Consider the following 25,150-nt stretch of genomic DNA (forward strand, 5'->3'; position numbering starts at 1 on the left):
AAATTTGTTTTTATGTCCGCTACATTGCATTGAGTCAATTTTTAAAACGGCAAACTAACCTTCTCTTCGCAACTTGACAACATCTAAAAAGTATTTTTTCGATACTGAATAGTTCTCTTTAACCTGATATGTAGGCTCATTCAATGGTATGATTTTTGGCTCATTCAATGATAGGATCTTTAATAACTTGGAGTTTTTCAGCGAAAATATTTTTAATAAGCTTTCTACGTTTCACCAGGTAGTTCCCTAACTCCATCAGTTTTGAAGCTATTTCCTCTGGATTGATTATCGAAATTTAAAAAGTTTACTTTATCTTGGGATACCACCTTAAGACGTTTTTCTTTTTAATATACTTTCTTTATTCATTTAACATGCTTTTTATTAATTTTTTGATACTTCTGTAGTGGGTGTTATAAAGTTAGACTTTTATTCGAGTGAGAAAGAAGCTCGTTTGCTCTCTTCATAAGAAAGAAAACAAAAGCATTTAAAGCTTTAAAACTTTTATAACAATTTTCAAGAACAACAACTTTTAAAACATGTTTAAAAGTGTAACATTTTTCTTAAGCAGGAACAATTTTCAAATTTTCCAAGCTTTCAAAAACGACTTTTAAAAGGTTGCAACAAAATTCCAAATCAACTTTTAAATTGTAAAATTTTCAGAAAGTTAAAACAGAATACAAGAGCAATAGTTTTACAGCTTTTAATAACTTTGGAGCTTTTCTTTTTATTAGCTTTCATAAATACGTCCATTTGCTTCAAATTTCCGCTAAAAAAAGAAAAAAATTCATAAACCTTATGCGCCAATAAATCACGTACGTACATACATTTTGAAACCAGTTAGGAGAACCTGATTGAAGCGATAAAATTCAGCACTATTAAACAGTTGATTACTCAAAAATTACCTGACATTTTTGCACACGAAAGTTAATGTGTTGTTGACTATAATGGCAACAAGGCCATTATATTTAATGAAATTAGCTTTAGATAAAAAAGATATTTTAAAATAATTGGATCAAAGGAAGATCCAGCAGATGTCAAGTACTCGCAAAAATATTTGGTTTTTAAGTGTAGATTAAAAATGTAAAAAATTATTGACACGAATAAACTAGCTTTATCGTCAAAATTTGCATCTGTTAAATAGCTTTCGAAAAATTAAATTAATTAATTTAAATTAAAGGGCGTTAAATTTAACTGTGTTCAACCGATAAGTGAATTTATTATTTAGCAACACAGGATATTGAATTTATTTCTTAGAAAAACTCAATATCCTAAATACTACAAAGAGCATAATATTAAAGATGCTTATCTATTCAACGATATATAATTAATGCTTTTATAAAGTCTTGATAAATCGCAATATTACATAAATTAAGAAAATAATCATCACACAGCTACCATAATAAGAAAATATTTTGTTTTATAATAACTGTTATGAGTTTTAAAAAATAATGCGAGAAAATAAAATCAAATGTTTTTCTTCTTTTTATTAGATTAAAATGTTTAACTTATCGTTTTTTAAACTTTAAAGTTTCCTCAGGGGTACCGGGACCCGATGGCGAACTTGGTGAATAATCCATTGGCGATATATTTTTAGCAGCAGTACCTGAAAACCCTCGACCGTCAGGAGAATAGGTTGGAGTTCCGTCAGGTGAATATGTAGGTGTACCAGGACTATAATCGGGTTCCAGTGGACTGTAATTAATAGAACCAACCGACTTATCTGTAGGCGTACTAGGAGAGTAGGTCGGCGACGCAGGGCTATACTTTGGACTTGTTGGAGAATATTGGGGAGTTGTTGGACTATATTTTGGACTTGAAGGAGAATACTCAGGAGACGTTGGACTATATCCTGTTGATGTTGGAGAATATGCTGGACTTGTAGGAGAGTAAATTGGTGATGTTGGACTATATTTAGGTGATGTTGGGCTATATTTAGGAGAAGTTGGGCTGTAAGCTGGGCTTGTCGGCGAGTATACTGGGCTGGTTGGTGAGTATGCAGGACTTGTAGGTGAATATACTGGACTTGTCGGCGAGTATGCAGGGCTTGTTGGAGAGTATGTTGGACTTGTCGGTGAGTATGTAGGGCTTGTTGGTGAGTAATTAGGAGATGACGGAGAGTATGATGGTGACGAAGGACTGTAGGATGGAGATGTTGGGCTGTATTTAGGTGAAGTAGGAGAATATTTAGGAGATGTAGGACTATACTTAGGTGAAGTAGGCGAGTAACTTGGCGATGAAGGAGAATAAGAAGGTGACTGAGGAGAATATGCTGGACTCGTAGGAGAATATTGAGGAGAAGAAGGACTATATGAAGGAGATGTTGGACTATAACTAGGTGATGTAGGAGAATATTTTGGACTGGTCGGAGAATAAGATGGACTTGTCGGAGAATAAGATGGACTTGTCGGAGAATAACTTGGAGACGTAGGGCTATAAATAGGCGAAGTTGGGCTGTAACTTGGACTCGTTGGACTGTAACTCGGTGACGTAGGAGAATAGCTTGGGCTAGTTGGACTGTAACTTGGTGACGTAGGTGAATATGATGGAGATGTAGGAGAATAGCTTGGCGATGTTGGACTGTAACTCGGAGACGTAGGAGAGTAACTTGGACTAGTCGGACTATAGCTTGGTGACGTTGGCGAATAGCTTGGAGAAGTAGGAGAATAGCTCGGAGAAGTTGGACTATAGCCAGGTGATGTCGGACTGTAGCTTGGACTTGTAGGACTATAACCTGGAGAAGTTGGACTGTATAAAGGAGATGTTGGCGAATACCCAGGAGATGAGGGAGACATTGCTGGTGATTGTGGATTGAAAGCAGGAGAATTTGGAGAGTAACTTGGACTCATAACATTTCTTGATGGGCTCGGTATGTATGGTGAGGAATCAGGTGATCCTAAAGACATAGAATCTTGTGGACTCCAAGCAGGACTAAAACCACCAGCAGGACTGAATCCACTTGCATCTGAATGAGCCGATGGTGAAAAAGATGCCGCTCCAGGTGTCATTCCAGATCCTAAAGCTGGTGACCAACCATCTCCATAACCAGGCGTGTGTCCCTGATTCCATGGAGTCATCTGAGGTGACATAGCATTTGATGGAGAAGCTGCAGAGCCAAAAAAAACACCGCCACCTGATAAAAATAAAACTGATAGAATAAGAAAAAATAATTGAAAAACAGTTTAACATTCTTAATATAATAATACAGTTCTTAATATATAATACAGTTTAATATTTTTAGTTCTTAAGAATAAGATTAAGTTTGTATAGTGCTGTATAGGTTTGTGTTTACCTGGCATCATTCCATGCCCTTCTCCAATATTTAATGGGATTTCCATTCCTTCTTTACATTTTTCAGCGTCTAGCATCAAGTTGAAGCAGCCAGTACCAATTGGTGGTAATTGCCCAAGAATAATATTCTCACTTACCCCACGCAAATTATCTGCTTCTGCATGAAATGCAGCTTCAACCAAAACATCAACCTTAATAATTTTAACACATTTGAATCAGGTTTCAAATTTCAAATTTTAACAATAAAAATTTTATTTTAAAAAATAAACCAAAATAAAAATTTATGTATGTATGTATGTATGCATGAATGTATGTATGTATGCGTGCATTAAGGCGACAATTTTCTTTGCACTTTTTAAAAAAAAAGCAAATACACTGTGTAAATACCTGTTTTCAATCAATATACTAGCTTAAATTAAAATTTTTAGTTTACTAGGATCATAGGAACAGTTAGATGTATTACTACAAACGAATGTAAAGATAACGTTGTTAGTTTGTATAACTTTTTTATATTATTAACTTCTATCGGAGATAATTAAAAAAAAGTTTAACAAATGCTGCATGTTTGCATTTCAAATAACAATATTTATTTCAAATTAACAAGATCTTTCTGATAAACATCTTTTTAAATCTGTTTTTGATATTCTCAAGCAATCTGCAAAACATTTTGTCTCTGATACTCAATGAGAAAAGTTTACAAACTTTTGTATAAGTCCAATGTCATTTGTGACACTAAGGTGTTTAAAAAAAAGCACAAATTTTTTGTATGAGGTTATTGAGTCTAAACCTTCTTTATTCTGGCTTTATTCCAACCAAACAATTTGATTCTTTTACCAAGTCTAAAATAACAAAAAGAAACTTTACTAGATAACAAGTTCACAAAGCTTAGTATTTTTATCTACTAAAAAGGAAGTGATTTCTCTTTATTAATTTCACTGTTACAAACCTTGTGCTCTAACAAGGCCTTAAAAATGTCGGACTTTTTTTTGAATTTTAAGGTCTGAATCAGCAAGAGCCATAAATACTGATTTAAGCAAAAGATACCAAGAGTGATATTTTAAACTGTTTGAAATTATTTTTGCTTCTTTGAATTAAATTTTGAATTAAAGTCATTCAATACTGAATGTTCAGCAAGACTGGATTTTAAAAAACCTGCAGCATAAAACATTACAATCATTAGGCAAACTGGCGATGTCGATTCCAAAGCAATGTGATACAATGCATGAATCTAACTTTATGACAGGCACCTGGTTGATAAATCCTAAAGTTTTTAACTTGTTAGCCTGAATATTAAGATAGAAAGCTAAGTATTCCACCACAAGATGCCTGTAATCTTTTTGGGGTGAAACCTTAATTTCAAGAAAAAATTTTCCTCTAAGTACATCTGATGAATTCAAGAACCAATTATGAGAGTATTCTCATTAAACTATTTAAAACTAGAAGTGGAACCACAAATTTTTAAAAAAAGGGTATAAACTTAAAATTTGGGTAAAGGACCTTTCATGGATCTTTGGTGCTATCTCCAGTTATTCATTTTTAAATGTGTAATATGTATTTCATGTATGTGGTGCTGACATAATAGCCACAATAAAAGTTTCTGAAATACTTTTGTCTAATTTAAATAATTACACCCATTTACCTATCAGTGTTGCTTGCTGTAGTATCAACACACACAGCAAATACTTGGTCTGAAACTTAAAAATATTCTAATAAAAAATGAATTACTAAAGCCTGATGTGATGCTTTACCTGTGTCATCTGGAACAATTCCTAAGAGAAGATTGTTCTTGTGTTGAAATTCAGGACTAGTAACAGACGCAGCAATTCTATACCTAGTAACTGTTTGTTAGATTTCCTTATTCAAATGTGTAACTAGTTTGCTGTCAAAGTGAAAGTAGTTGAAGGACAAGATTTTTTCCTCTCATTTCCTCAATATAATTCTGTCTGATTATAATTAACGTAGTTAATGACCTCATAACGTTTCAATCTGACTGTTTCTCTGTTTATCATAATTTTATTCATATCTTAGATATCATATCTTTTATCAACATTATTTGATTTCAATAGTTAAACTGCTCCTTACATTGAATGGAGTTACAACTCCTCTCAATGTAAGGCCTAATGGCCTTAGGCCGTTTTGAGCAATTTCTTTATTGATAAGGATTGAATCTGATCGAAGCATGAGTGGTACATTGTCTTTTTTTTTTTTTTTTAAGCGTTGTCTATTGATGAATTATAACTTGTTATCTACTATCAATGCCAGATTGGATAGATCTACAATAATGTTAACAAAAAATGAAAAGGACATTTTCTGATTACTCTATAATGTAATATAGAACATGCATGTAATAATATACATTTTTTTCATGATAAAAATTCACTGATTCCAGATATCTATTTCACCTCTTTTAATTAATTTCCATCAGCATTTTTAATTGAGCGTTATAAATCTTCTAAATCTAAGTAATAGTAGTTCTTATAATTATGATATTGAGCTTCTCCAGTGACATCTACTGACATTTTCCCCTTATAATCTGTATACCTACAGTATCTCTCTTGTCTAAGTTCAATTTTTGATTAAGCTCTTCATATAAATGCCTGTTTTTTTAGCATTTTTTTGATCTTCCAAAAAACGCTAAATCTTTCTCTTTTTTATTTTATTTGCTGAGTCTTGACTGAGTAGTATAAGCTCTTTAATGTTGGGTTTTCTAATGTCAAAATGATGACAAAAGAAGTTTCAATGATTGATTGAAATTTCAAACTAGCAACTTTCCCTTGGTCATTGATATCCATTTTTTGTGAACTTTCACAAATTTTGATATTTTATCCTCTCCAATAACATAGTTTTTAAAACCACAGGATTCCCAGATATTTACTATTTTCCCAAGAAGACATGATTATCCATTTTCCTGATAACACATTGTTTTTCCTTTGCATTTCATGTTAAAACTTTGTCCCATAAGACAAGAAAAACTTAAATAACTTTGAATCGTTTTGATCTACTGCTAATCAAATATTGATGTCTTAGTATCCCATTAATTGGAAACTGATTCTGAGGTATAAAAAAAAAAAAAAGATTAAAGAAGATAAAGGGGCCTCCTACAACTAACATTCAGATGTCCAACATGTTTCCCCTTCTTTTCAATACTTGATTTAATCTTTGTGTGTATATATTGGCAATTACATAAACAATGTTTAATGTTTGTTTTTTGGTTATATTTAATTTAAAAACAAATCATTAAATTTAATTGATGCCATTACTAAATAATAGACTAAATAATACCTGTTACAATGCAGTTTTATTCTATTCATTGAAAAAAAAATTAAATTACATTACTATTTAAAATGATACATTTTGATGAACTAAAAAAATATTAACGAAAAACCAAGAAAATTTGAAATAGTGGTTAATTGTGAAATCATTTGATTTTACATCTAGCACCAATACTAGTCCTTAAAACAAAATAAAACAGTTCTAATATCATTAAAGGGTGTAAATAAGAATTAGGATGCAGTGTTAATTTATTTTTGCAAAAAAATTGTCACCTTAGTGTGCATGCATCATACATACATTGTATGAATGTATGTATAGGTAAAAGATTGCTACATTTATCCAACATCTGCGTAGTAATCCAAAATCACCTGTACACTTTTGTCAAAGATTATCTCTATTTTTTTAACATCTGCACCTTTGATAAGACAGTATAGGCTCGCTTTTCTTCCGCCTTAAAATAGTCAACATTAGATTTGAGAATTTGATACACTCTGAAACATTTTCTTTGTTTTTTCATACTTACATTATCTTCAACAACTTGATATACCCTGGTCACTTTATCTTTCTTTTACTGATCCTTGTTTTTTTTTCAACGTTTTATTATACTGATACGCTATATACTGATATGCACATTTTATATATATATATATATATATATATATATATATATATATATATATATATATATTTTAAACATCTTCGATTACAACAAGGCTGCATGCAACCACTAATTAAAGTTGGAAGAGAAAAGATGAAGATTGTAGAGCAAGATAACGATTGACAGACGACTTAAAGGATCACAAATTATATGAATCAGGAAAGCAAGATAAAGGAAGCAAATTCTAAAGAACTGATGTTCAAGGAAAAAAACTAGACGAACACAAGTTTTTGGAGCACTTAGGAACAGTCACAGAAAAAGGATGAGACTTTATTGAATAACGAGTAACACGAGAATGGATTTTAGTAGATGGCACAAGAGACGCTAGCTCTTGTGCCATCTACTAAAGCTCTCTAGAGCAGTGCCCATTATAGAAATTGTAGAAAAGAGAAAGAGAAGCAACATTATGATGATGCGATAATGGTTGGAGGTTGGCTGCAATAGCAGGTCCAACTATGTTTACAATGCATTTTTGCAACTTGTCTAAAAGAGAAAGGGCATCATTAGAAGATCTACCTCAGATATGGCAACAGTATTCCATATAAGGCTGGATTTGAGATTTATAAAAATAGAGAATAGAATCTGGAGTAAGAAAGTGTCGAGCTTGATAAAGAGATGCAACCTTAGCAGATGCTAATTTTGCAACCGATTTGATATATGGTTTCCAAGAAAGATCGGAAGTAAGAGTTAATCCTAGAAGATTAAGAGTAGATGACTCTTTGAGTACATCACCATTCATAAATAGAGATAGATCTAACTTATTGCGATAACGATTGGCTGAAAAAAATTGAGATTTATCTTGTATTGAAGTTCACCGGCCACTGTGAGCCCCATGCTGTAGCAGAAGTGAGATCCTTTTCAAGCTCAAATACCCTCTCCAAGCAATCAGAGAGTATTGGTTTCTTATCACGACAAGAAGATGGTAGTACCATCAGCAAACTATGCCAACTTAGATGAGAGAATATCTGGAAGATCATTTATGTAAATTAAAAAGAGTATAGGGCCAAGGATAGAACCTTGAGGAACCCCTGAAGTTACAGAACAAGAAGAAAAGTGCTATCCATTGAGGACAACTTTTATACTACGATTGGAAAGGAAGGACTCAATAATCTTAAAGATATTGCCAGATACACCATAAGAAGAAAGTTTATGGAGAAGACCAGTAGGCCAAACTTTATCAAAAGCATTTAAAATGTCAAGAGCTTAACCTTTATCTTATGCTAATAAAACCTATCGGTTATTACTGTTATATATTTATGCAGCCTGACGCCATACTGAAATAAGGAGCTGCTGGGAGCTTCAGTAGATACAGTAACTGACTAAATAGGGAGAACATGCAAGGGAATGCCACTACATCAATTAAGTGTTTAGGTTGGGGCAGCAATTGTATTTTTCTTCATATTATTATTCCAAAAAAACTGTATGGAGTTGGGTTAGCAAAAAACATCATTAAATATATATCTATATACATTAGGTGAGATATATTTACTATATAACTATAGCTTGTATGTATGTATGTATGTATGTATTTTAGTATGTATTTATATAAGTATGTATGTATGTATGTATGTATGTATGTATGTATGTATGTATGTATGTATGTATGTATGTATGTATGTATGTATGTATGTATGTATGTAATTATATAAGTATGTAAGGGGCAAATTAAGTGATAGAGAATTGCAATATCTGGAAATATTTCCGGTCTTTAAATTCTCAGTTTTATCATTCTTATTAAAAATCATGAACACCGTTTTAAAAAAAAGGATCGATATATCATATTGGGAAAATTTATGAAAAAACAAAACAATAAATTAAAGACTGCAAAAATAACAACAGTCAACTTACTAAATCTAATTTATTGTTTGTTTAAACATCAGTTAATTCAAGTATTATAAATAAAAAACAATGTTAAAACAATAATTGTAAAAGGTCTGAAAAATGTGTTGCAATCTTAAAACCAATAAATTAAAAATTATACTAAAACTATTTGCGCATTTGATTGTTTTTTTATATTTATTTTTGTTTTTAGACACCTGTCTTTAATTTTATACAATTATCTGTGCTAGAGAGTTACATGCTTTGAATGTTGTATTTGATTTTTAAGAAAATGTTAAATAAGATTTTTTAAAATTAAAAATATTTGGTCATCGCTAAATTTTATTTGACTATTGTGATTTGCAGTTGTTTCATTTTTAATATTGCATTGTACTGTATGCTTTGTTTTTCTAGTTTTATTTGATGATTTGTCAAATCAATCAAGATATTGAAGTTTAAAGGATTATTAATGATAATAATAACAATAATATGGTTTTATAATGCAACCCTCGGAATTAGGGTCGGCATTTGGCAATGCTGACCTTAAAATATTTAAGGTCTGCAAAAAATTGCCGACCTCGTTTCTATGTTTTATGGTAAGACCTTTGTATCAAACGTTTTTTGCCGACCTTTAAAAGATTGAGGTCAGCAAATTATTGCCGACCTCATTTTTCCTAATTCTGAGGGTTGATAATGAGATTGTTTATTATAACTTCAAGATCAATGCAAAAATATTATTTAAAAACAACAACTATTGAATTATGAAATAAAAACAACATTTACGGTTTTTAATAATCTCATAATTTAAAAACCAAAAGCATTTCCAAATAGTGCAATTTGCGATCACTTAATTCGCACCTGTATGTATGTATGTATGTATGTATGTATGTATGTATGTATGTATGTATGTATGTATGTATGTATGTATGTATGTATGTATGTATGTATGTAAGGATGTATGTATGTATGTATTTAAATATATAACATTAAAAAAACTAACAGTTTCTTCAAATGAACATCTCATTAGACAACCAACTTCTTGTCTATTAATACCATGGCGAGTAATAGCCATCAAATGACCTTTGGATGTCATTATATCACACAACAATGACAAGTGTCTGTAGTTAACATAAGAACCATCAAATGAAATAACATGATCCATTTCCTTTTCAATTGATTTCCTTACAGCTTCAATACCCAAAATCTACAACAAAGTAATGTTTAAATACATCTAAAATAGATTTCCAGGGCTCAATTTAAAGGTCAAACATTGTCCGGCTAAAACCTTAAAGTGTCTGATCAATTTACAAAGTAATCGGACATTTTGACTGACAGAAATTAAATCCTACAAAATAAAGTTTGGACAGGAACAACGTGCAATCGAACGCTTTTGCTGGCCACACAAATGATTTTTTTTTGTTTGCTAATGACTAATTTTGTTGACCACGACTGTTTTGATGATTTAAACATTTCAGAAATGCGCTGAAAAAAGAAACAACCTAAACTTAAACTAGAAAAAAATTTAAAAAACTAAAGAAAATAAGTTAGCTTTAAAATAAAACTAAAAAAACCCGAAGTAGAAATTACTCTTTATTACGTTTTTAATTGCATTTGAAAAAAATTACTTCAAAACTGATTTTTTTTAATGTTTGATAAAAGCTACGCAAAACACTTTTACATATTACTTCCATTGATTGTTTAATAAATGAACAAATTTATTAATTATTGAAAAGAAAAAAAATTTAATATTTTTAATTTGTACAAACAATTTATTCAAAAAGTTGCAAAAAAAAATTGTTTAAAAAAATAACGTTGTCTTTTTAACATCGTAATTTTTAATCATTTTACGATTTAATTAGTAAGTCATACTTTTAAATGATCATTATAATTAATTTTTGATTTTATATTATTTAAAGCCTTCACGTAAAATAAAAACTTTAAAAAAGATCAATGATTAAAAGTTATTTGTAACGTAACAATTTTTAAAATTGCATATAAATTGTTAAAACATCAAAACAGCCGTTGTAAAATTGTAAAGAAAAAATAAAATAAAATAAGCATTGTCAGTTATCTCCTAAAATTTTAAGTCTAAAAAGCGTACAATATTAAATTAAAACTATTTTATAAAAAAACAAAATCTACGATGAAATAATAGTAAGGAAAGAAACTTCACTAGATTAACGTTAAATAAACTGAATAACATGAGAAAGATTTTGATTGCATAACTAAGTTCCATAAAAATTATATTTTAAAAACTTGATCAGACACTGTCCGACCTAAACAAGTTTTGATTGGACATTATGTCCGGGACTTTATAAAAAATTAAATTGAGCCCTGGATTTCTATAACTTTTTTTTTAAGGTTTTATCTCTAAAAAGATTACTTATAAAATTATATATATTAAAATTCACGTTTGAAATGTTTACACAAAGATTAAACCAGACAAAAAATTTTTTTGGCACTAAATAATAAAATAAAATAATAAAAGAAGAAAAAACGCATATAATTTTATTAAAAGGAACAAAACTTTAGTTAAAAACAATAAACTCACAGAGAAGATTTCACATATATCATTGGAAGTAGTTCTCACTGGATCAATGTCTTTTTGACTTAGAACTTTCATTAACCCATTACCATCTGTCTCTAAAATCCATTCTTGCAAATCTAAAAAACAAACAAAACAACATAATTGCATTGTCAAAGCAACTTTTATTTTTATCACAAAAATAAAAAAAATATGAAAAGTACTAACGCTTAAATTCTCCTTCAGCATTAAAAATTACACGCTTTTTGGATTCTTCACTTGGCAAATGCATGTAAACTTTAGCAATAGATTCTATTCCTTGTAAAGTCATATCTGTCAACATATTAGCTTCAATGCATCTTAAAAACACATCATCTTCCATTTTGTCTAACTGCTCCTCATCCTAAGAATAAGTACAATTTGAATTCAACCAAATTATAGTTTAGGTTAATATTTATGTCAATATTATTAGGTTTAAAAAGTTTATATACTTATTAAAGAAACATTAATAATAGGTGATATATTTTTTACTCACTTCCATATTCTTAGTGTCATCACCACTACCCATAATTCTTATTCGAAGGACTAATTTCTCAGCATTATCATCATTATATATGCAGTTTAAATCATCTCCAAAACCCTGGTTGATCTTTTCAGCAATTTGCTCCATACTTAACTTGCTGTCTGTCATTCTCTTACGGTCTAGCTCTATACGCAATAACCATGGAGACATACGTGCAGGATCAAAATCAGGCATTTCATAATAAACATTAACAAAATCTTGATCTTCTGCAATAACTGTATTTTGTGGATCTGGATCATAAAATATAGCTGTGTTAGCTGTAACCTTTCGTAGAGTTGTATGTTCCAATCGACAAAGGACATCCTTCAAAAGAATTAAAGTTAATTAAACACTAATATTTTCAGAGCATGTAATTTCAAATGCATGATCGAAATTCTTGTAACACAAATAAACTATCAAAAAAGATTATAGTTAAAAAATAAGGATAAAAGATAGGGGCTACAAAACATACATTGACTAAGAGTTTAGAAAGTCAGTTTGTAAAACGAAAATAATGACAAAAAACAAAATATATATCCATAAACTTTGAAAATTTAAAATGTAAATTTTAAATTTAAAAATATTTATCATTTCACAAATAATAACAAAACCCCAAGTGATCACTAGATATTTTGAAAATATACTCAAACATTACTTTAGCATGTTCAGCATCTCTTGCAGCTTGACCAAGTAGGAAAACTGTAAGGGAAGGAGTTTTAGGTTTCTTAGAAACATTTATGATTTCTTTTAACCGTGGGACACCTAATGTTACATTTTTTGCAGAAACACCAGCATAATGAAAAGTATTTAAAGTCATTTGGGTTGCAGGTTCACCAAGTGATTGAGCTGCTAAAGCACCAACCATTTCACCTGGTTGTGCCTAGAAAATAAATATTTAATTTTTGAATGCTTTTTTAACCATTTATTCAAGTCTGTAAAAATATAACTTTAAAAAACAACTTAAATTACAACTAATAAATAACAAGAAAATATCTATCATTTACAAATACAAATTAATAATTGTAAAAAAATACAAATTACAAATTGTAATATTGTTAACCTGTGCAAGATTAAAGCGTGATTCTACTTCACCTAACAACCAATCAAAAGCTTCTGAAGTTAATCTAAATTCTTCAATAACACGCTTTGAACATAAAGTTGAACGCAGATGAATTTGAAACAACATGGTAGCATTTAGCTGTGCTTCTTTGCTTAATTTGTCCTCACCTTTCACAACCAGTAACCTCTTGGTCAAATCTTTAATATCATTGATCACTTTTAATGGAGAAAGATCAGTTTGTGCCCTAAGATTAACTTTAAACATTTTTTGTGAATTCCATATCAGTCTAGATAGTTTGACAGGTAAGTTTACCTACAAAATAAAATAAAAATTGTGAAAGTAAAAATAAAACATAAAACACCTTTAAAATTAAAACAATTTAATAATTAAAACCTTTTTATTTCCATTAGGGAAAATATTTCTCAGCATTTCACGGTCATCTTTCAATTGACGAAATTCTTCCTCAATTGCATTAGTCGTTGTAGAATCTGAGTAAATATTTCTTAAAACATCTTCATTTAAAATATTCTTTAGTCGCCTACAAATTATTTAAAAATTAATTTACTTTTAAAACAAATAATACTAAAGTTTTTAAACTTTAATTTTAGAATATATTTCTTTTTACAAAATAAATTTAACAATTACAAAAAATTATATAAAAGTGGCTAATATTATCGTATTAACCACAAGAGACAGAAACTGTTTATAAGCTACATGGAAACAAGTACTTTGTTTGGACATTATAATGAAGTTAATTTTGAGTAAAACAAAGTAGCTAAAACTGTAATTGAGTTTTAGGTTCTTTGTTTCACTTGAAACTAATTTCATTTTAACTTCCAAAAAAAAGTAATTGAAAGCATGTAGCTTAAAAAGTTTCTGTTACATATGGCTAATACAATGATACTAGCCACATTTGTCAGAGTAAAGATTTAAATGAAATTTATATTTTTACTCAGACAATAAAGGTCTCTTGTATCCAAGAGCTCTAAAAATGTTGGGTTACTTGTAATAAGAAAAAAACAAACATGAGATTCAATGACTTGGAACTTATTGTTTTTAGGGCTATTGTCCTGGAGTCCTTGCCACTATTATAAATAAGAACTTCAGGTTAAAATTGATTGTTCCTCTAACCTAGAAGTCCTAATTTTTTCCTCAAAAGTAGTCCAAAAACTTCTTTACATTTTTGCAGCTGATACCAAAAACCAGGATGAAATAATCTTTAATAATAAATTATGACTTTCAAATCCGGAGTCTTTTTTGGGACTCAGCATTCCTGGTCACTCACTGGAAAAAAGTTTTCACAAAAATTAGAAAGTAACAGAATGTCTAATATTGTATGACAGAAGTAATTCTGTAAGTCATGTAAAACTTAGTAACTATAGTGGGCCGCTGAGTCTTAGGAAGGTGCATATATAAAATTTTAAAACCACTGTCATAATATATCTGCACACTTTGACAATGTAGAAAAAGAAGAATAAAATTTTCAATGAAAATTTATATTTTGTATGAAAAAGTGCTGGGAGGATGGTCATTTTTAAGTTAACCTGAGCAATTTAAAAAATTTGTTTCTTTCTGCTTTTAAATAAAAATAAAAATAGCGAAAATAATTCTTTGAATAAATAATAGATGAAATAATTTTAAAATAAAGCCTTTTTTCATAAAAGTTGAACAAATCAACAAAAAAATTTTGTTGCAGTTTTAAAAAAAAAGCTTTTCTTTTTTGACAAATACTTTTTTATTTGCTTGCTAAAGTTTTTGCGAGCATGTGGGCAAGCGCAAAAAAAATTGAGCGCGAAAGAGCTGGCTAAACGGAGAAGACTGTGTGTGTGTGTCTATATATATATATATATATATATATATATATATATATATATATATATATATATATATATATATATATATATATATATATATATATATTAGTGAGTCAAATATTTAATTTAACAAGGATTGGTTTTTGTAATTGTAGATTGTAAACTAATCAAGGCAAATTTCAACAGCATGTGTCTTATAATTTCATTTCATTTTAAGTAGCTTTGAAAAAATAAAAAAATTATTGCCGTTGTCAAACTTCAAGTGATTGAAAGTGATGCTTAACGTTAGAGAGGTTGACTGTTATTTATACTTTAAAAAACAAAGTTAAAAAATAATTTAAAGCAACCTCCTTTTCTTCTTTCAATAAAAAAATGAAAAAAAAAATATAAGAAAATTTAGATAAAAATAGAAACCAAAAGATAGATATAGTAAAATAAAATTTAAAATAATAAAAAAGAAATTATAAAATATTAAGAAACTCAAAAAATTATGTGTGTATAAATATCAGGGACTATTCTAGACCATTTTCAATAGCGTCAACCATATTTGGGTGCCGGATTTGGAAAATGTTATTATATTTACAAGAATAAAATGTATACTATATTTACAAGAAATATTTGAAATTATTACTCATTTAGATCAAGAAAATTTACTGAATAAAAAAATCTGAATTAATTTCTAAATGCAGACATGAAAATGAGTTTCTTTTAAAAAAATTATAAAAACAAATGACCAGTCTAAAATTATCCTAATTCTAAAGAATTCTTTTCATGATTTTTTAATTATCTAATGTAGTTGATGCAACTTCCTGGTTGCAAAACACTACAGTTATTACATAATTAATTATAACAATTCCTAACTTCCTGTGAAATAATTTTTCTATAATTTGAACTTTTTGATGTTAGGACATTCTTCCTGATGAACCTACTGATGGAGAAACAAGATGTAGAAGAAAACTAAAAATTAGATGTTTTTACTAATTTATTATTGCTCTGTTCTTTAAGAATACTGAGCACTCTATTTGTAGAATACACTGACATAATTCATATACATACATACATACATACATACATATATATATATTAGTTAAAAAAATTTTAACCAAATAAAAAATAAACTAAAAATATAACACAAAGCAGTACCGTTCATTGCTGATATCAAAATAAAACATTCGATTAAACATTGCATTTGATGGTTTGATTGATGATAATTCTTGTCCTTCAATGCGCTCACCTGCCATTCCATCTTCACCATAACAGAGCTGGATGATATACCGATTTGAATTTCGAATAGTTCCATCGTAAGCTACCATAACACTCTCCATAGCTTTTATCAATCTTCTCTGAATATATCCTTGAAGAATTAAGTAAAAACTAACAACTTTATTTCTTTTAAATACAAACTTTTTATAAGTAACTAATGAAATTTTGTAATGGCAACAAATGGTTTCTTTTCGTATTTTTAGATAAGTTTGAACAAAGAATTGAAGTGTAACTATAACAACAATTAAAAGATAATAGTAAATTGTATGAAGTTCTACCAGGTGCACAGTTTATTATTTGACATTTTTTGTTATTTCTTATATAAGCAAATTATAAAAGTAAAATTTATAAAAATTATAAAAGTAAGAACTAAAAATTGTTTTAGAAATTTGGGTATGGTTGGGTTTTGGCTATATGTACTGAGTCCCTTTTTACTGCAGTATGGAATAGGCGTAAGTTGCGGGGTAAAGTATAAGTGGCGATGGCGTTTGTCTGATGGGATAAACTAGTTAGTGCTGATCCTCATCGAAATGCCAGTAATATTAGACGCGACTCTGAGGAGATATTTGTTACTTAATCACTACACAAATTATGTTTACACATCAGCATTAATGTTTTTTTTCCATTCTGAGACCTTACATTGTTGTATGCATACTTTTTATTTTGTAATCAATTTTTTGTTTTATAAGTTTTTGTTTGGTGATATATTTGTTGTATATCTTCTTTCATATTAGTGTTTATAAAATATTTTTTTTATTATTGCAAGTACCGTTTAGGTGCATTGTCTGTCTTATTTATTTTTAAATAATGCGCTTTGTTCAAGAAACAATTCTCCTTTATTTTAATGTACTTCATTTTTTCCCTCAGGCGTTCACTGCTTATGTGACCACTCAACGAATTTTCTATGCCAAAGTTTTTAAATCAAACTTTTTAAAAAGTTTGATTTAAAAAAAAAGAACTGAAAACTCAATAAATCTAATGCATAGAATGATAGAAATGAAAAAAAGTTCATAAAGTTTTGTGAAAAGTAGAAAAAGATTATTATAAAAGAATGTGAAAATTTTATCACAACTTTTCTTTCTCAAAAAAAAAAAAAAAAAAAAAAACTTACTTTTTATTCTTACTCTCTTTTTGCTTTATTTAATAATTTATTTATTATTTAATAAATTATGTTTTAATTTACTTTACTTAAATTAATTTATTAAATTGCTTTTAAAAAATTCTTTGCTTAAATTTATTTGTACACTTGATTTTTTAACTTTGATAAATATAAGAAGAATTCAAGTTAAAAGATGTTTTAATAAAATATCAGACAAAATATTATTTTATATACCATTTTCAGCTTTTTTTTACCTTTAAAAAATAAAAACAAATCTCAGTGGTAAAGAGAATATTGTAATTCAAACATGTTGTTTAAAAAGTTAATATAACACATAACAATAACAAAAAACGTATTTAAAGCAAAGCAAAAATCAGTAATGCCAAAACTCAATCGTTTCTTATTTAACTATTTAGTTTTTGTTGATGATTCGTACAATAGTTTCCTACAAAGTATTAAAAAAAAAGAAAGTTTGTCTTTAAACCTAGCATCATTTTTGATCACTAGCAACAACTTTCTTTTTTCTACTAACTATATTATAACTATATCTTTGTAGATTTTAGAATCGTGCTGCTTATCAGTTATAAATCTTTAACTAATGTCTTAATCTTTAACTTTAAATGCTTATCATAAAGCAAATGCTTGCCATAAAGCAAATGCCTGACATATAAAGATGTAGTAATAGACTGGTGGTAGAATGCTCAGCAAGCATACCAGAAGTTCAAGGATTGAATTTTACTCTACAAACTATTTGATTGCTGTACTTCCATACCGCCATCAACCTGTTCCTCTGCACAGCAGTTTTGTTTATGTTTTGAAGTTTTGAAGAGTTAAGAGCAAATAAAATAAAAAAAAATTAAGTAGCATCCTTGACTGTAGTATTAACTCTGAAGTCTTAGGGCTTCACTTAAACTTCCACTTAAATTAATTGACTAGGCTGCTGTGCTCATAAACTCTAACTTTGTTAAAAATCAGTTATCTATAATAAACTAACTCTTGTTACATTAATCAGCAAGATCCATAAAATAATTGGATTTTTTTGTTTGTCACAAGTTAGACAAGTAATTCTTATAAGACACACCATTTCTCGTGGAAAAACACTTTCCATGTCCATTGTAGTCAAAGCCTCTAATAGATGCCAGGTTTTAGTAGCACTTCTAACTTGTCAGGACAATTTAAAAAAAGAATGAATGCACACAGTAAAAAAAACCCTAAAACCTGTCCTATTGAAATGCAAGTGTAACTATTAATAAAGCCTTATTTTGGCCCTTCCATGAGCAAAGACAGTTTTTGAAAACTTTGAAAAACTGTCTTTCCATGATGGATAAGAGGCATAAGTAAATTTGTTGAAGATGTTTTGGATTTAGAACGTCATGAAGACATTTTCTCAGCAATTCCTTGTTAGATCCTCAATTTACATTAGCAAAGTTTACCAGAAATGCAAATTGTAGAATTTTGATGACATTTGCAAAAAGCAAAATTAAATATTACAACGATTCCTAATGAAATTTAACTTAAGAAACAAAGTTTTTATCTAAACCAAATGGAGTTTTAAAATGTTTGAATATATATGGGCAACCCTTGCAATTAGGAAAAATGAGATCAGCAATAATCTGCCAATCTCAATCTTTTAGAGGTAGGTATCAGACCTTTGTACCAATTTCACCAAAGAAATTGATACAAAGGTCTATCCATAAAACATTGAAACAAGGTCAGGAATTTTTTGCCGACCTCAAACATTTTTAGATCGGCATTGCCAAGTGCTGACCCTAATTCTGAGGGCTGTATGGGCATTTCAATTTCTGTCCATAATTTTTAATTTTTCTTTGTTTTTGCAATTAGAAGCTGGGACTTATTGCAATATGCATACTTTTATGATTTTTTTTAAAGAAACTTTGAAAAAAATATTTTTTTCATGTTTTAGGCTTATCTGAATAATTAAGTATATATTTTTATCATTTGTGTGTGTGGGTGGCAATGTATTAATAGTTTGAAAATATACAATAATTTTCTAAACGTTATAATCTAACTGGAAATATTTGATGACTGCTATTTCTCATTAAAAATATATTAAATAGGAGTTGTAGAGATTTCACTTGAAATACTCATAAGCAATTCATTATTATAAAAATAACTAAATGAACTCAACTTTGCAATTTCCGTGTATGACCATACATAAACTGCACTTAAATGATTGCTGTAACTCTATGATACACAGTGCAATCTTGTAACTTTCTAGAAATCTTTACTAATATACAAAATATTTTTTTAAAAAAAGTATACCGCAAAAAATTTTTAGAGGAATTAAAGTTTAGTTATCTAAAGTAAAACTTTTTTTTTTCCTGTTCTGTACGTGATTCCATTTCAAACTTAATTTATTCTTTGATAACATTACTAATGAATAAACAAACAATGGTTGATAACAAAATATTTATATGCATACCCTCCATTCCCCCTCCCTGATAATGTAATATTTTTATTAACTTATTAAATACTTAATATGATATTATTTTTTTAAGTTTAAAAAAATGTCAAAACAACTTTTTTTCAAATAACTTTTATTCTAATTAAGATATATTAAAGATGCTTATTGAATTTTATAAATTTTTTATTAATTGCTTGCAGCCTTGTTGGAAGCGAAGATGTTTTTTTTAAAAAAAAAAAGAAATCAAAACTATTTTTTACGCATTTACAAAGTGCGCGCAAAATAATTATAACTAATAATACAATATGACTGTAAATTGTTATCTATTAATAAAAAATAATGAATTTTTCTCAATTTAGTTTATTAAATTTATTTACTAATAAAAAAAACTTGAAGAAATTTAAATAAAAGAGAACTAAAAATAAAATAAAAGTTGTTTTGACATTCCTTTTTTATAACATTTAAAAATAATAAAAATAATAACGAGTGTCCTCTATTGGGCACTTGTTGAAAATGAATATTCTTTACAGGCCTTGTTACGAGATTTCGCTGAGTAACGAAAACGCGTAACGCATTTCTATATAACTAAACTCAGCAAAGATATTTTGTATCGTTAGAAGTTATATTGCGTTACAAGCGTCTTTTCAAGTACGCATTGTAATTAAAGTTATTTTATTAACGCGTTAAAAATCATACAAACAGTTTTTTTCTCTCACTATAACAAAAGTTAAAAATAAAACCTAAGTTCCTATTTGAAAAATTTTTTTTTTTTTTAATTTAAATATGAACTAAATTTTATTTTGAAAAAAATATTTTTTTTCATAAAACGTAAAATAATATTTGTTAATTTTCTTATAATTTTACAGTTGGTTTTTGGTTATTTTATTAACTGTTAATAAATTTTTTCTTATTTATTTTGTGAACTCTTTTTAATAATGTTTTTAAACAATTAAAGAGTTTTTTTTAATTATTTATCAGTTACCGAAAACATATTCGTGATCATAATTTTTTTTCATAAATTAAACGAACATCATTAAAACTTTACGTTATCGAATTAACAATAAACAAAATATCTTATTAATAAAATATTTACACCAAAATAAATCGTGCATTTTTAAAACTATTATGACACAAGATAATTTTTATATTTGAAAGGAATTTATATATTTAATTCCTTAAGATAAAACTTAAAACGCTTTATTTTCTTTAACTAATTTTTATCAACAACAACAAAATTATTAAACATTCTTTAACAAAAAATCTATTAGTTTACAATTGCGGTTAAATGCTTTTACTTACGACTTTTTTTCTTCTGAATAGACGTCGCATAAACGATATCAAAGGATAATTTATATATTCTAAAAGATAAAAGTTTTTGCGTAACGCAAAACTGCTGAACGCGTAGGCAAATCGCCTTTTCGCAGGCAAAATGCGAGTTGCGTAACACTTCTTAACAAGGCCTGTCTTTATATTCATTTTCAAAACGATATATTCTATAGTCTATACCTCCAATATTAAATTAAATCTTATTATTTATACTAAATTATTTATTTAATTAAATTCATTAAATATTATTAGTTCGATGCTATAAGCTATTTTTTTATTTATTTATTTGAGTTTTATATTGTATTTTGCCCTACCTTTCAATACTTATGTTTAGAAATTAATTAAGCAAAGCTGAACATCTGGTTAAGCTAACCTTGCAAACTGTATCTAGTAAGATCAATGTAAATTCTTTTTAACATGCTTATATCTACATATGTAAATATTTATAATATGCAAAATTTTACATTTGACATATAACCAATAAAATTGAACATTAGGTACAACATTTTTTTGAAAAATTCAAAACACTAAAATTTAGCTTGTCTAAGCCTGACCATCTGATTTTTTTAAAATTAACTTTTTCATAACAAGGTATATCAAGGGAAAATTTAAACATTTTAAATAAGTTTAGTGTATAGTCTTCCTTATATTAAAGTATATTATTTCTTATATTATATTATACTTGATAGTTTTTCAATCTAACATAATCAAGAATAGCAACCATCTTTGGATTTCCTGTTTTATCATTGTTTCTAGACCAATATGGTCTTCATATGGATTACGAGACTTTAGTTTGGGTGACAAATAGAAAAAATTAATATTTTTAATAATTATAAAAAAATGTACCATTATAAGCTAAATTAAACTTGAAATATATTACTAAAAAATATTTTCCTTTTGATATCTAAAGTTGCAATTAATCTCTTAACTGTAAGCACAAATTATTTGTCAGAAAGAGTTAACTATGAAAGGAGATTTAATCAACAATAAGCACAACAGCTTTTCCAAACAAACCACAAAATTTTACAACACCATTACTTAGGCAAAAAGCATTTAAAAGAGTTTTTTTGAAATAACATTCCAATTTTATAATATATAGTATAGAAATAGCAGAGTTGTCATAAGTGAACCATTTAAGGAAACACATAATTTTAAATTTTTGAAATAATAATTTTTATTAATATTACAAATATAAAAGTAGAGCTTAGTAAATTTCTAAGCAAGAGCTTGTTTTATGACTGATTGAGAAACTTTATAATTATCATAATAATATCATTTTTGTTTATGATTTATAACTATTTAGAATTTTTCATTTTAATTAACAATATAAATATAAGAAGTAAATTTGGTCTAATATTAATACATGCTTTTACATTTATATTTTCTATAGTATATTATATGATGTAGATTAGAAATGATTACCTGTTTCAGAAGTTTTTACGGCTGTATCAATTAACCCTTCTCGACCTCCCATTGCATGAAAAAAGAACTCTGTAGGAGTAAGGCCAGCAAGATAAGAATTTTCGACAAAACCACGGGATTCAGGACCATAATCATCCTTGTTAAAGTGAGGAAGTGTTCTATGACGAAATCCAAATGGTATACGTTTGCCTTCAACATTCTGCTGACCTACAACTGCAATAATCTAAAATACCAACAAATTGATTAAAGCAAACCTATTTATTGAAAAACATAAAGAGAATCTTGATAATCAAAATACCTGTGAAATATTAATATTTGAACCTTTAGAGCCAGCAACAACCATAGATTTGAAGCTGTTAAATACAGATAAACTTTTTTGAGCACTTGCACCTGTTTTATCACGACATTCATTCAAAATTCTGTTTACTTTATTTTCAAAAGTTTGACGAAGAGAATTACCAGGAGTAGGCTCTAATTGATTAGTATGTGCCTGCTCAATAACTTCATTTACTTCTTGTTTTGATTTTTTAATAGTATTTTGAATATCTGCATATGTATCTTGGTCAGCAATGCAATCTCCAATACCTAAAAAAGATAATTATTGTATTTTATTCTTTACAGGTATGTAAAGCCAACGCCAGACTTTTGTATCTCAAAAAATGGTTAAGCATTTTGGAAGCTTTTTTGAGAGCAAACACACACAAAAATACTATTTTCAATTTATTTTATAATACCAATACTGTGTCCTTCAACAAGAAACCAATTATTGGTCACTTTTTGTAAATCACCATAGAACTCCTTTGCAATCTCAGGTCCTTCTTCAGCCATAATGATATGTACTAAAGAGTTTCCTGATGGTCCAACAGTCTTTTTACAAATAATTCCTGATATTAAAGTACCATCTTCAATTAATACCTAAATTTATAAAACAAGGTGTTTTTTGTGTTTCTATAAAAAATCTTTAACATATAAAACTCAAAAAAGACCTTTGTGTCTCCAGGAGATATGTGACAATACGGTCCATTTGACTCATCATCAGGATGTGCAGAATGCTCACCAGAATGATTAATTCCTGGTGGAATTAATAAAGAAAAAATCTGTTTTCCAGTCCACAATGGCTTAGGTTTGAGTATAGCAGGTATTGGAAACTTTCCATCCCATTTTCTAATCCACAACAAAAGATTCATAACCACATCCTAACAGAAAACTGTATAAATAAATCATTTTTATTTTTTTTTATTTTTTAAATAATAGAAGTTATAAAATTGCTAAATCTCAACTAATTTAGTAGTTATATATAAAATAGAAATATTTCAGCTCTCTACTAGTCAGTGAAAATAGTCTGTTAAATCATTATAATTATTAACTATTTATATGTATCTATTTTTATGTTTTATGAACACATTGATTGCACGAACATTTCGCAGTGGCTTAGCAAGAATAAATAAAAGGTTAATTTTATATTAATTTTTTTTAATATTAAAATACAGATGAAATACAGAAAAAACAAATCGTGTTGTTACATTAATGCGTACTAGTACAGAACAAGCGCTCAAGTAACAACCTTCAGAAAACACACTAGTTCCATGCTCAAGCATTAATCGTCAGAAAAAGTACGAGTTCATGCCTCGCAAAATGTGTTAAATATACAATTAAAAATATATTTAACTTCATTGTAAAATAATAAAATTTAGTTATATATACTCATTACTACATATACAATAAACATTTTACTTTTTCCAAGAAAACATCTCTTTTAGTAAACTTATAAACAGCACATAATGAATCTTGCACTATACCCATACAAGGTTTGTTTGACTGTGGTGTTATAATTTGTCGAGGCACCATTAAAATTTCAGTAATCTCTGCACGTGTTTCCATTGATTGTGGAACATGCATGTTCATTTCATCTCCATCAAAATCAGCATTATAAGGAGTGGTTACACTAAATTTTAAAGAAGCTGTTAATAGTAAAAGTATTAAAGTTTAAATAAATACAAATAGATGTATATAAATAACTTAATTACATAATTTAAAATACTAATAAAACTTGATAAGAAAAACTAAAAGATATTTTGCAGTTTTGTAATTAGATACTTTGTTTCAATTCAAGTTGGGTGACAAATTAAAAAAATTATTATTTTTAATAATTATAAAAAAATGTAACACTATAAGCTAAATTAAACTTGAAATATATTAGTATTGCTTTTTTGTTTGTTGTCAAATAGAAATGCATAAATAAAAAATATATTATAAATATTATAGTAACAATAATTAAATATTTTCTGAACTTTTTATATTCAAATTCATCATTTTTATAAACATAAACAGAATCAAGAATTATGAAAACCTTTTTTTAATCCTTGCTCTCTTTAAATTGTTATTAAAAATTAGCATAAATTGTGACTAAATGCAGTGCACACATAGAAAAATTCTCAGGAAGCCCGTGGAGTTTATGTACTGGTACCACTATAATATATTGTGGGCGTATGAGGAACCTTTTTTTAAAAAATGGTGTGCCCGAATAACTTCTAGATATGTTAATGATAATAAAAATGTTATACATTGCCCTTTTGTATGATTTTATAGCATGCAATATTTTTATTGTATTTAACATC

General features: G+C 28.1%; 1 protein-coding gene across 1 annotated transcript in view; it reads right to left on the reverse strand.

The window, feature by feature from the left end:
- Positions 1 to 1,292: 1,292 nt before the first annotated feature.
- Positions 1,293 to 25,150, reverse strand: part of LOC100204515 (DNA-directed RNA polymerase II subunit RPB1) — a 47,819-nt gene continuing 23,961 nt past the window's right edge. Inside the window, exons 9-23 of the mRNA XM_065787756.1 lie at positions 24,267 to 24,477; positions 23,519 to 23,728; positions 23,267 to 23,447; positions 22,831 to 23,117; positions 22,533 to 22,755; positions 16,141 to 16,351; positions 13,577 to 13,721; positions 13,184 to 13,495; positions 12,779 to 13,003; positions 12,097 to 12,447; positions 11,790 to 11,964; positions 11,589 to 11,701; positions 10,038 to 10,241; positions 3,290 to 3,479; positions 1,293 to 3,130 (exon numbers count right to left, since the gene is read on the reverse strand). Coding sequence (XP_065643828.1) covers positions 1,506 to 3,130; positions 3,290 to 3,479; positions 10,038 to 10,241; positions 11,589 to 11,701; positions 11,790 to 11,964; positions 12,097 to 12,447; positions 12,779 to 13,003; positions 13,184 to 13,495; positions 13,577 to 13,721; positions 16,141 to 16,351; positions 22,533 to 22,755; positions 22,831 to 23,117; positions 23,267 to 23,447; positions 23,519 to 23,728; positions 24,267 to 24,477 — 4,663 coding nt within the window. The 3' untranslated portion in view covers positions 1,293 to 1,505. The remainder of the gene's footprint in view (positions 3,131 to 3,289; positions 3,480 to 10,037; positions 10,242 to 11,588; positions 11,702 to 11,789; positions 11,965 to 12,096; positions 12,448 to 12,778; positions 13,004 to 13,183; positions 13,496 to 13,576; positions 13,722 to 16,140; positions 16,352 to 22,532; positions 22,756 to 22,830; positions 23,118 to 23,266; positions 23,448 to 23,518; positions 23,729 to 24,266; positions 24,478 to 25,150) is intronic.

This window comes from Hydra vulgaris, chromosome 01 (assembly GCF_038396675.1).
Source record: "Hydra vulgaris chromosome 01, alternate assembly HydraT2T_AEP".
NCBI classification, from domain to species: domain Eukaryota; kingdom Metazoa; phylum Cnidaria; class Hydrozoa; order Anthoathecata; family Hydridae; genus Hydra; species Hydra vulgaris.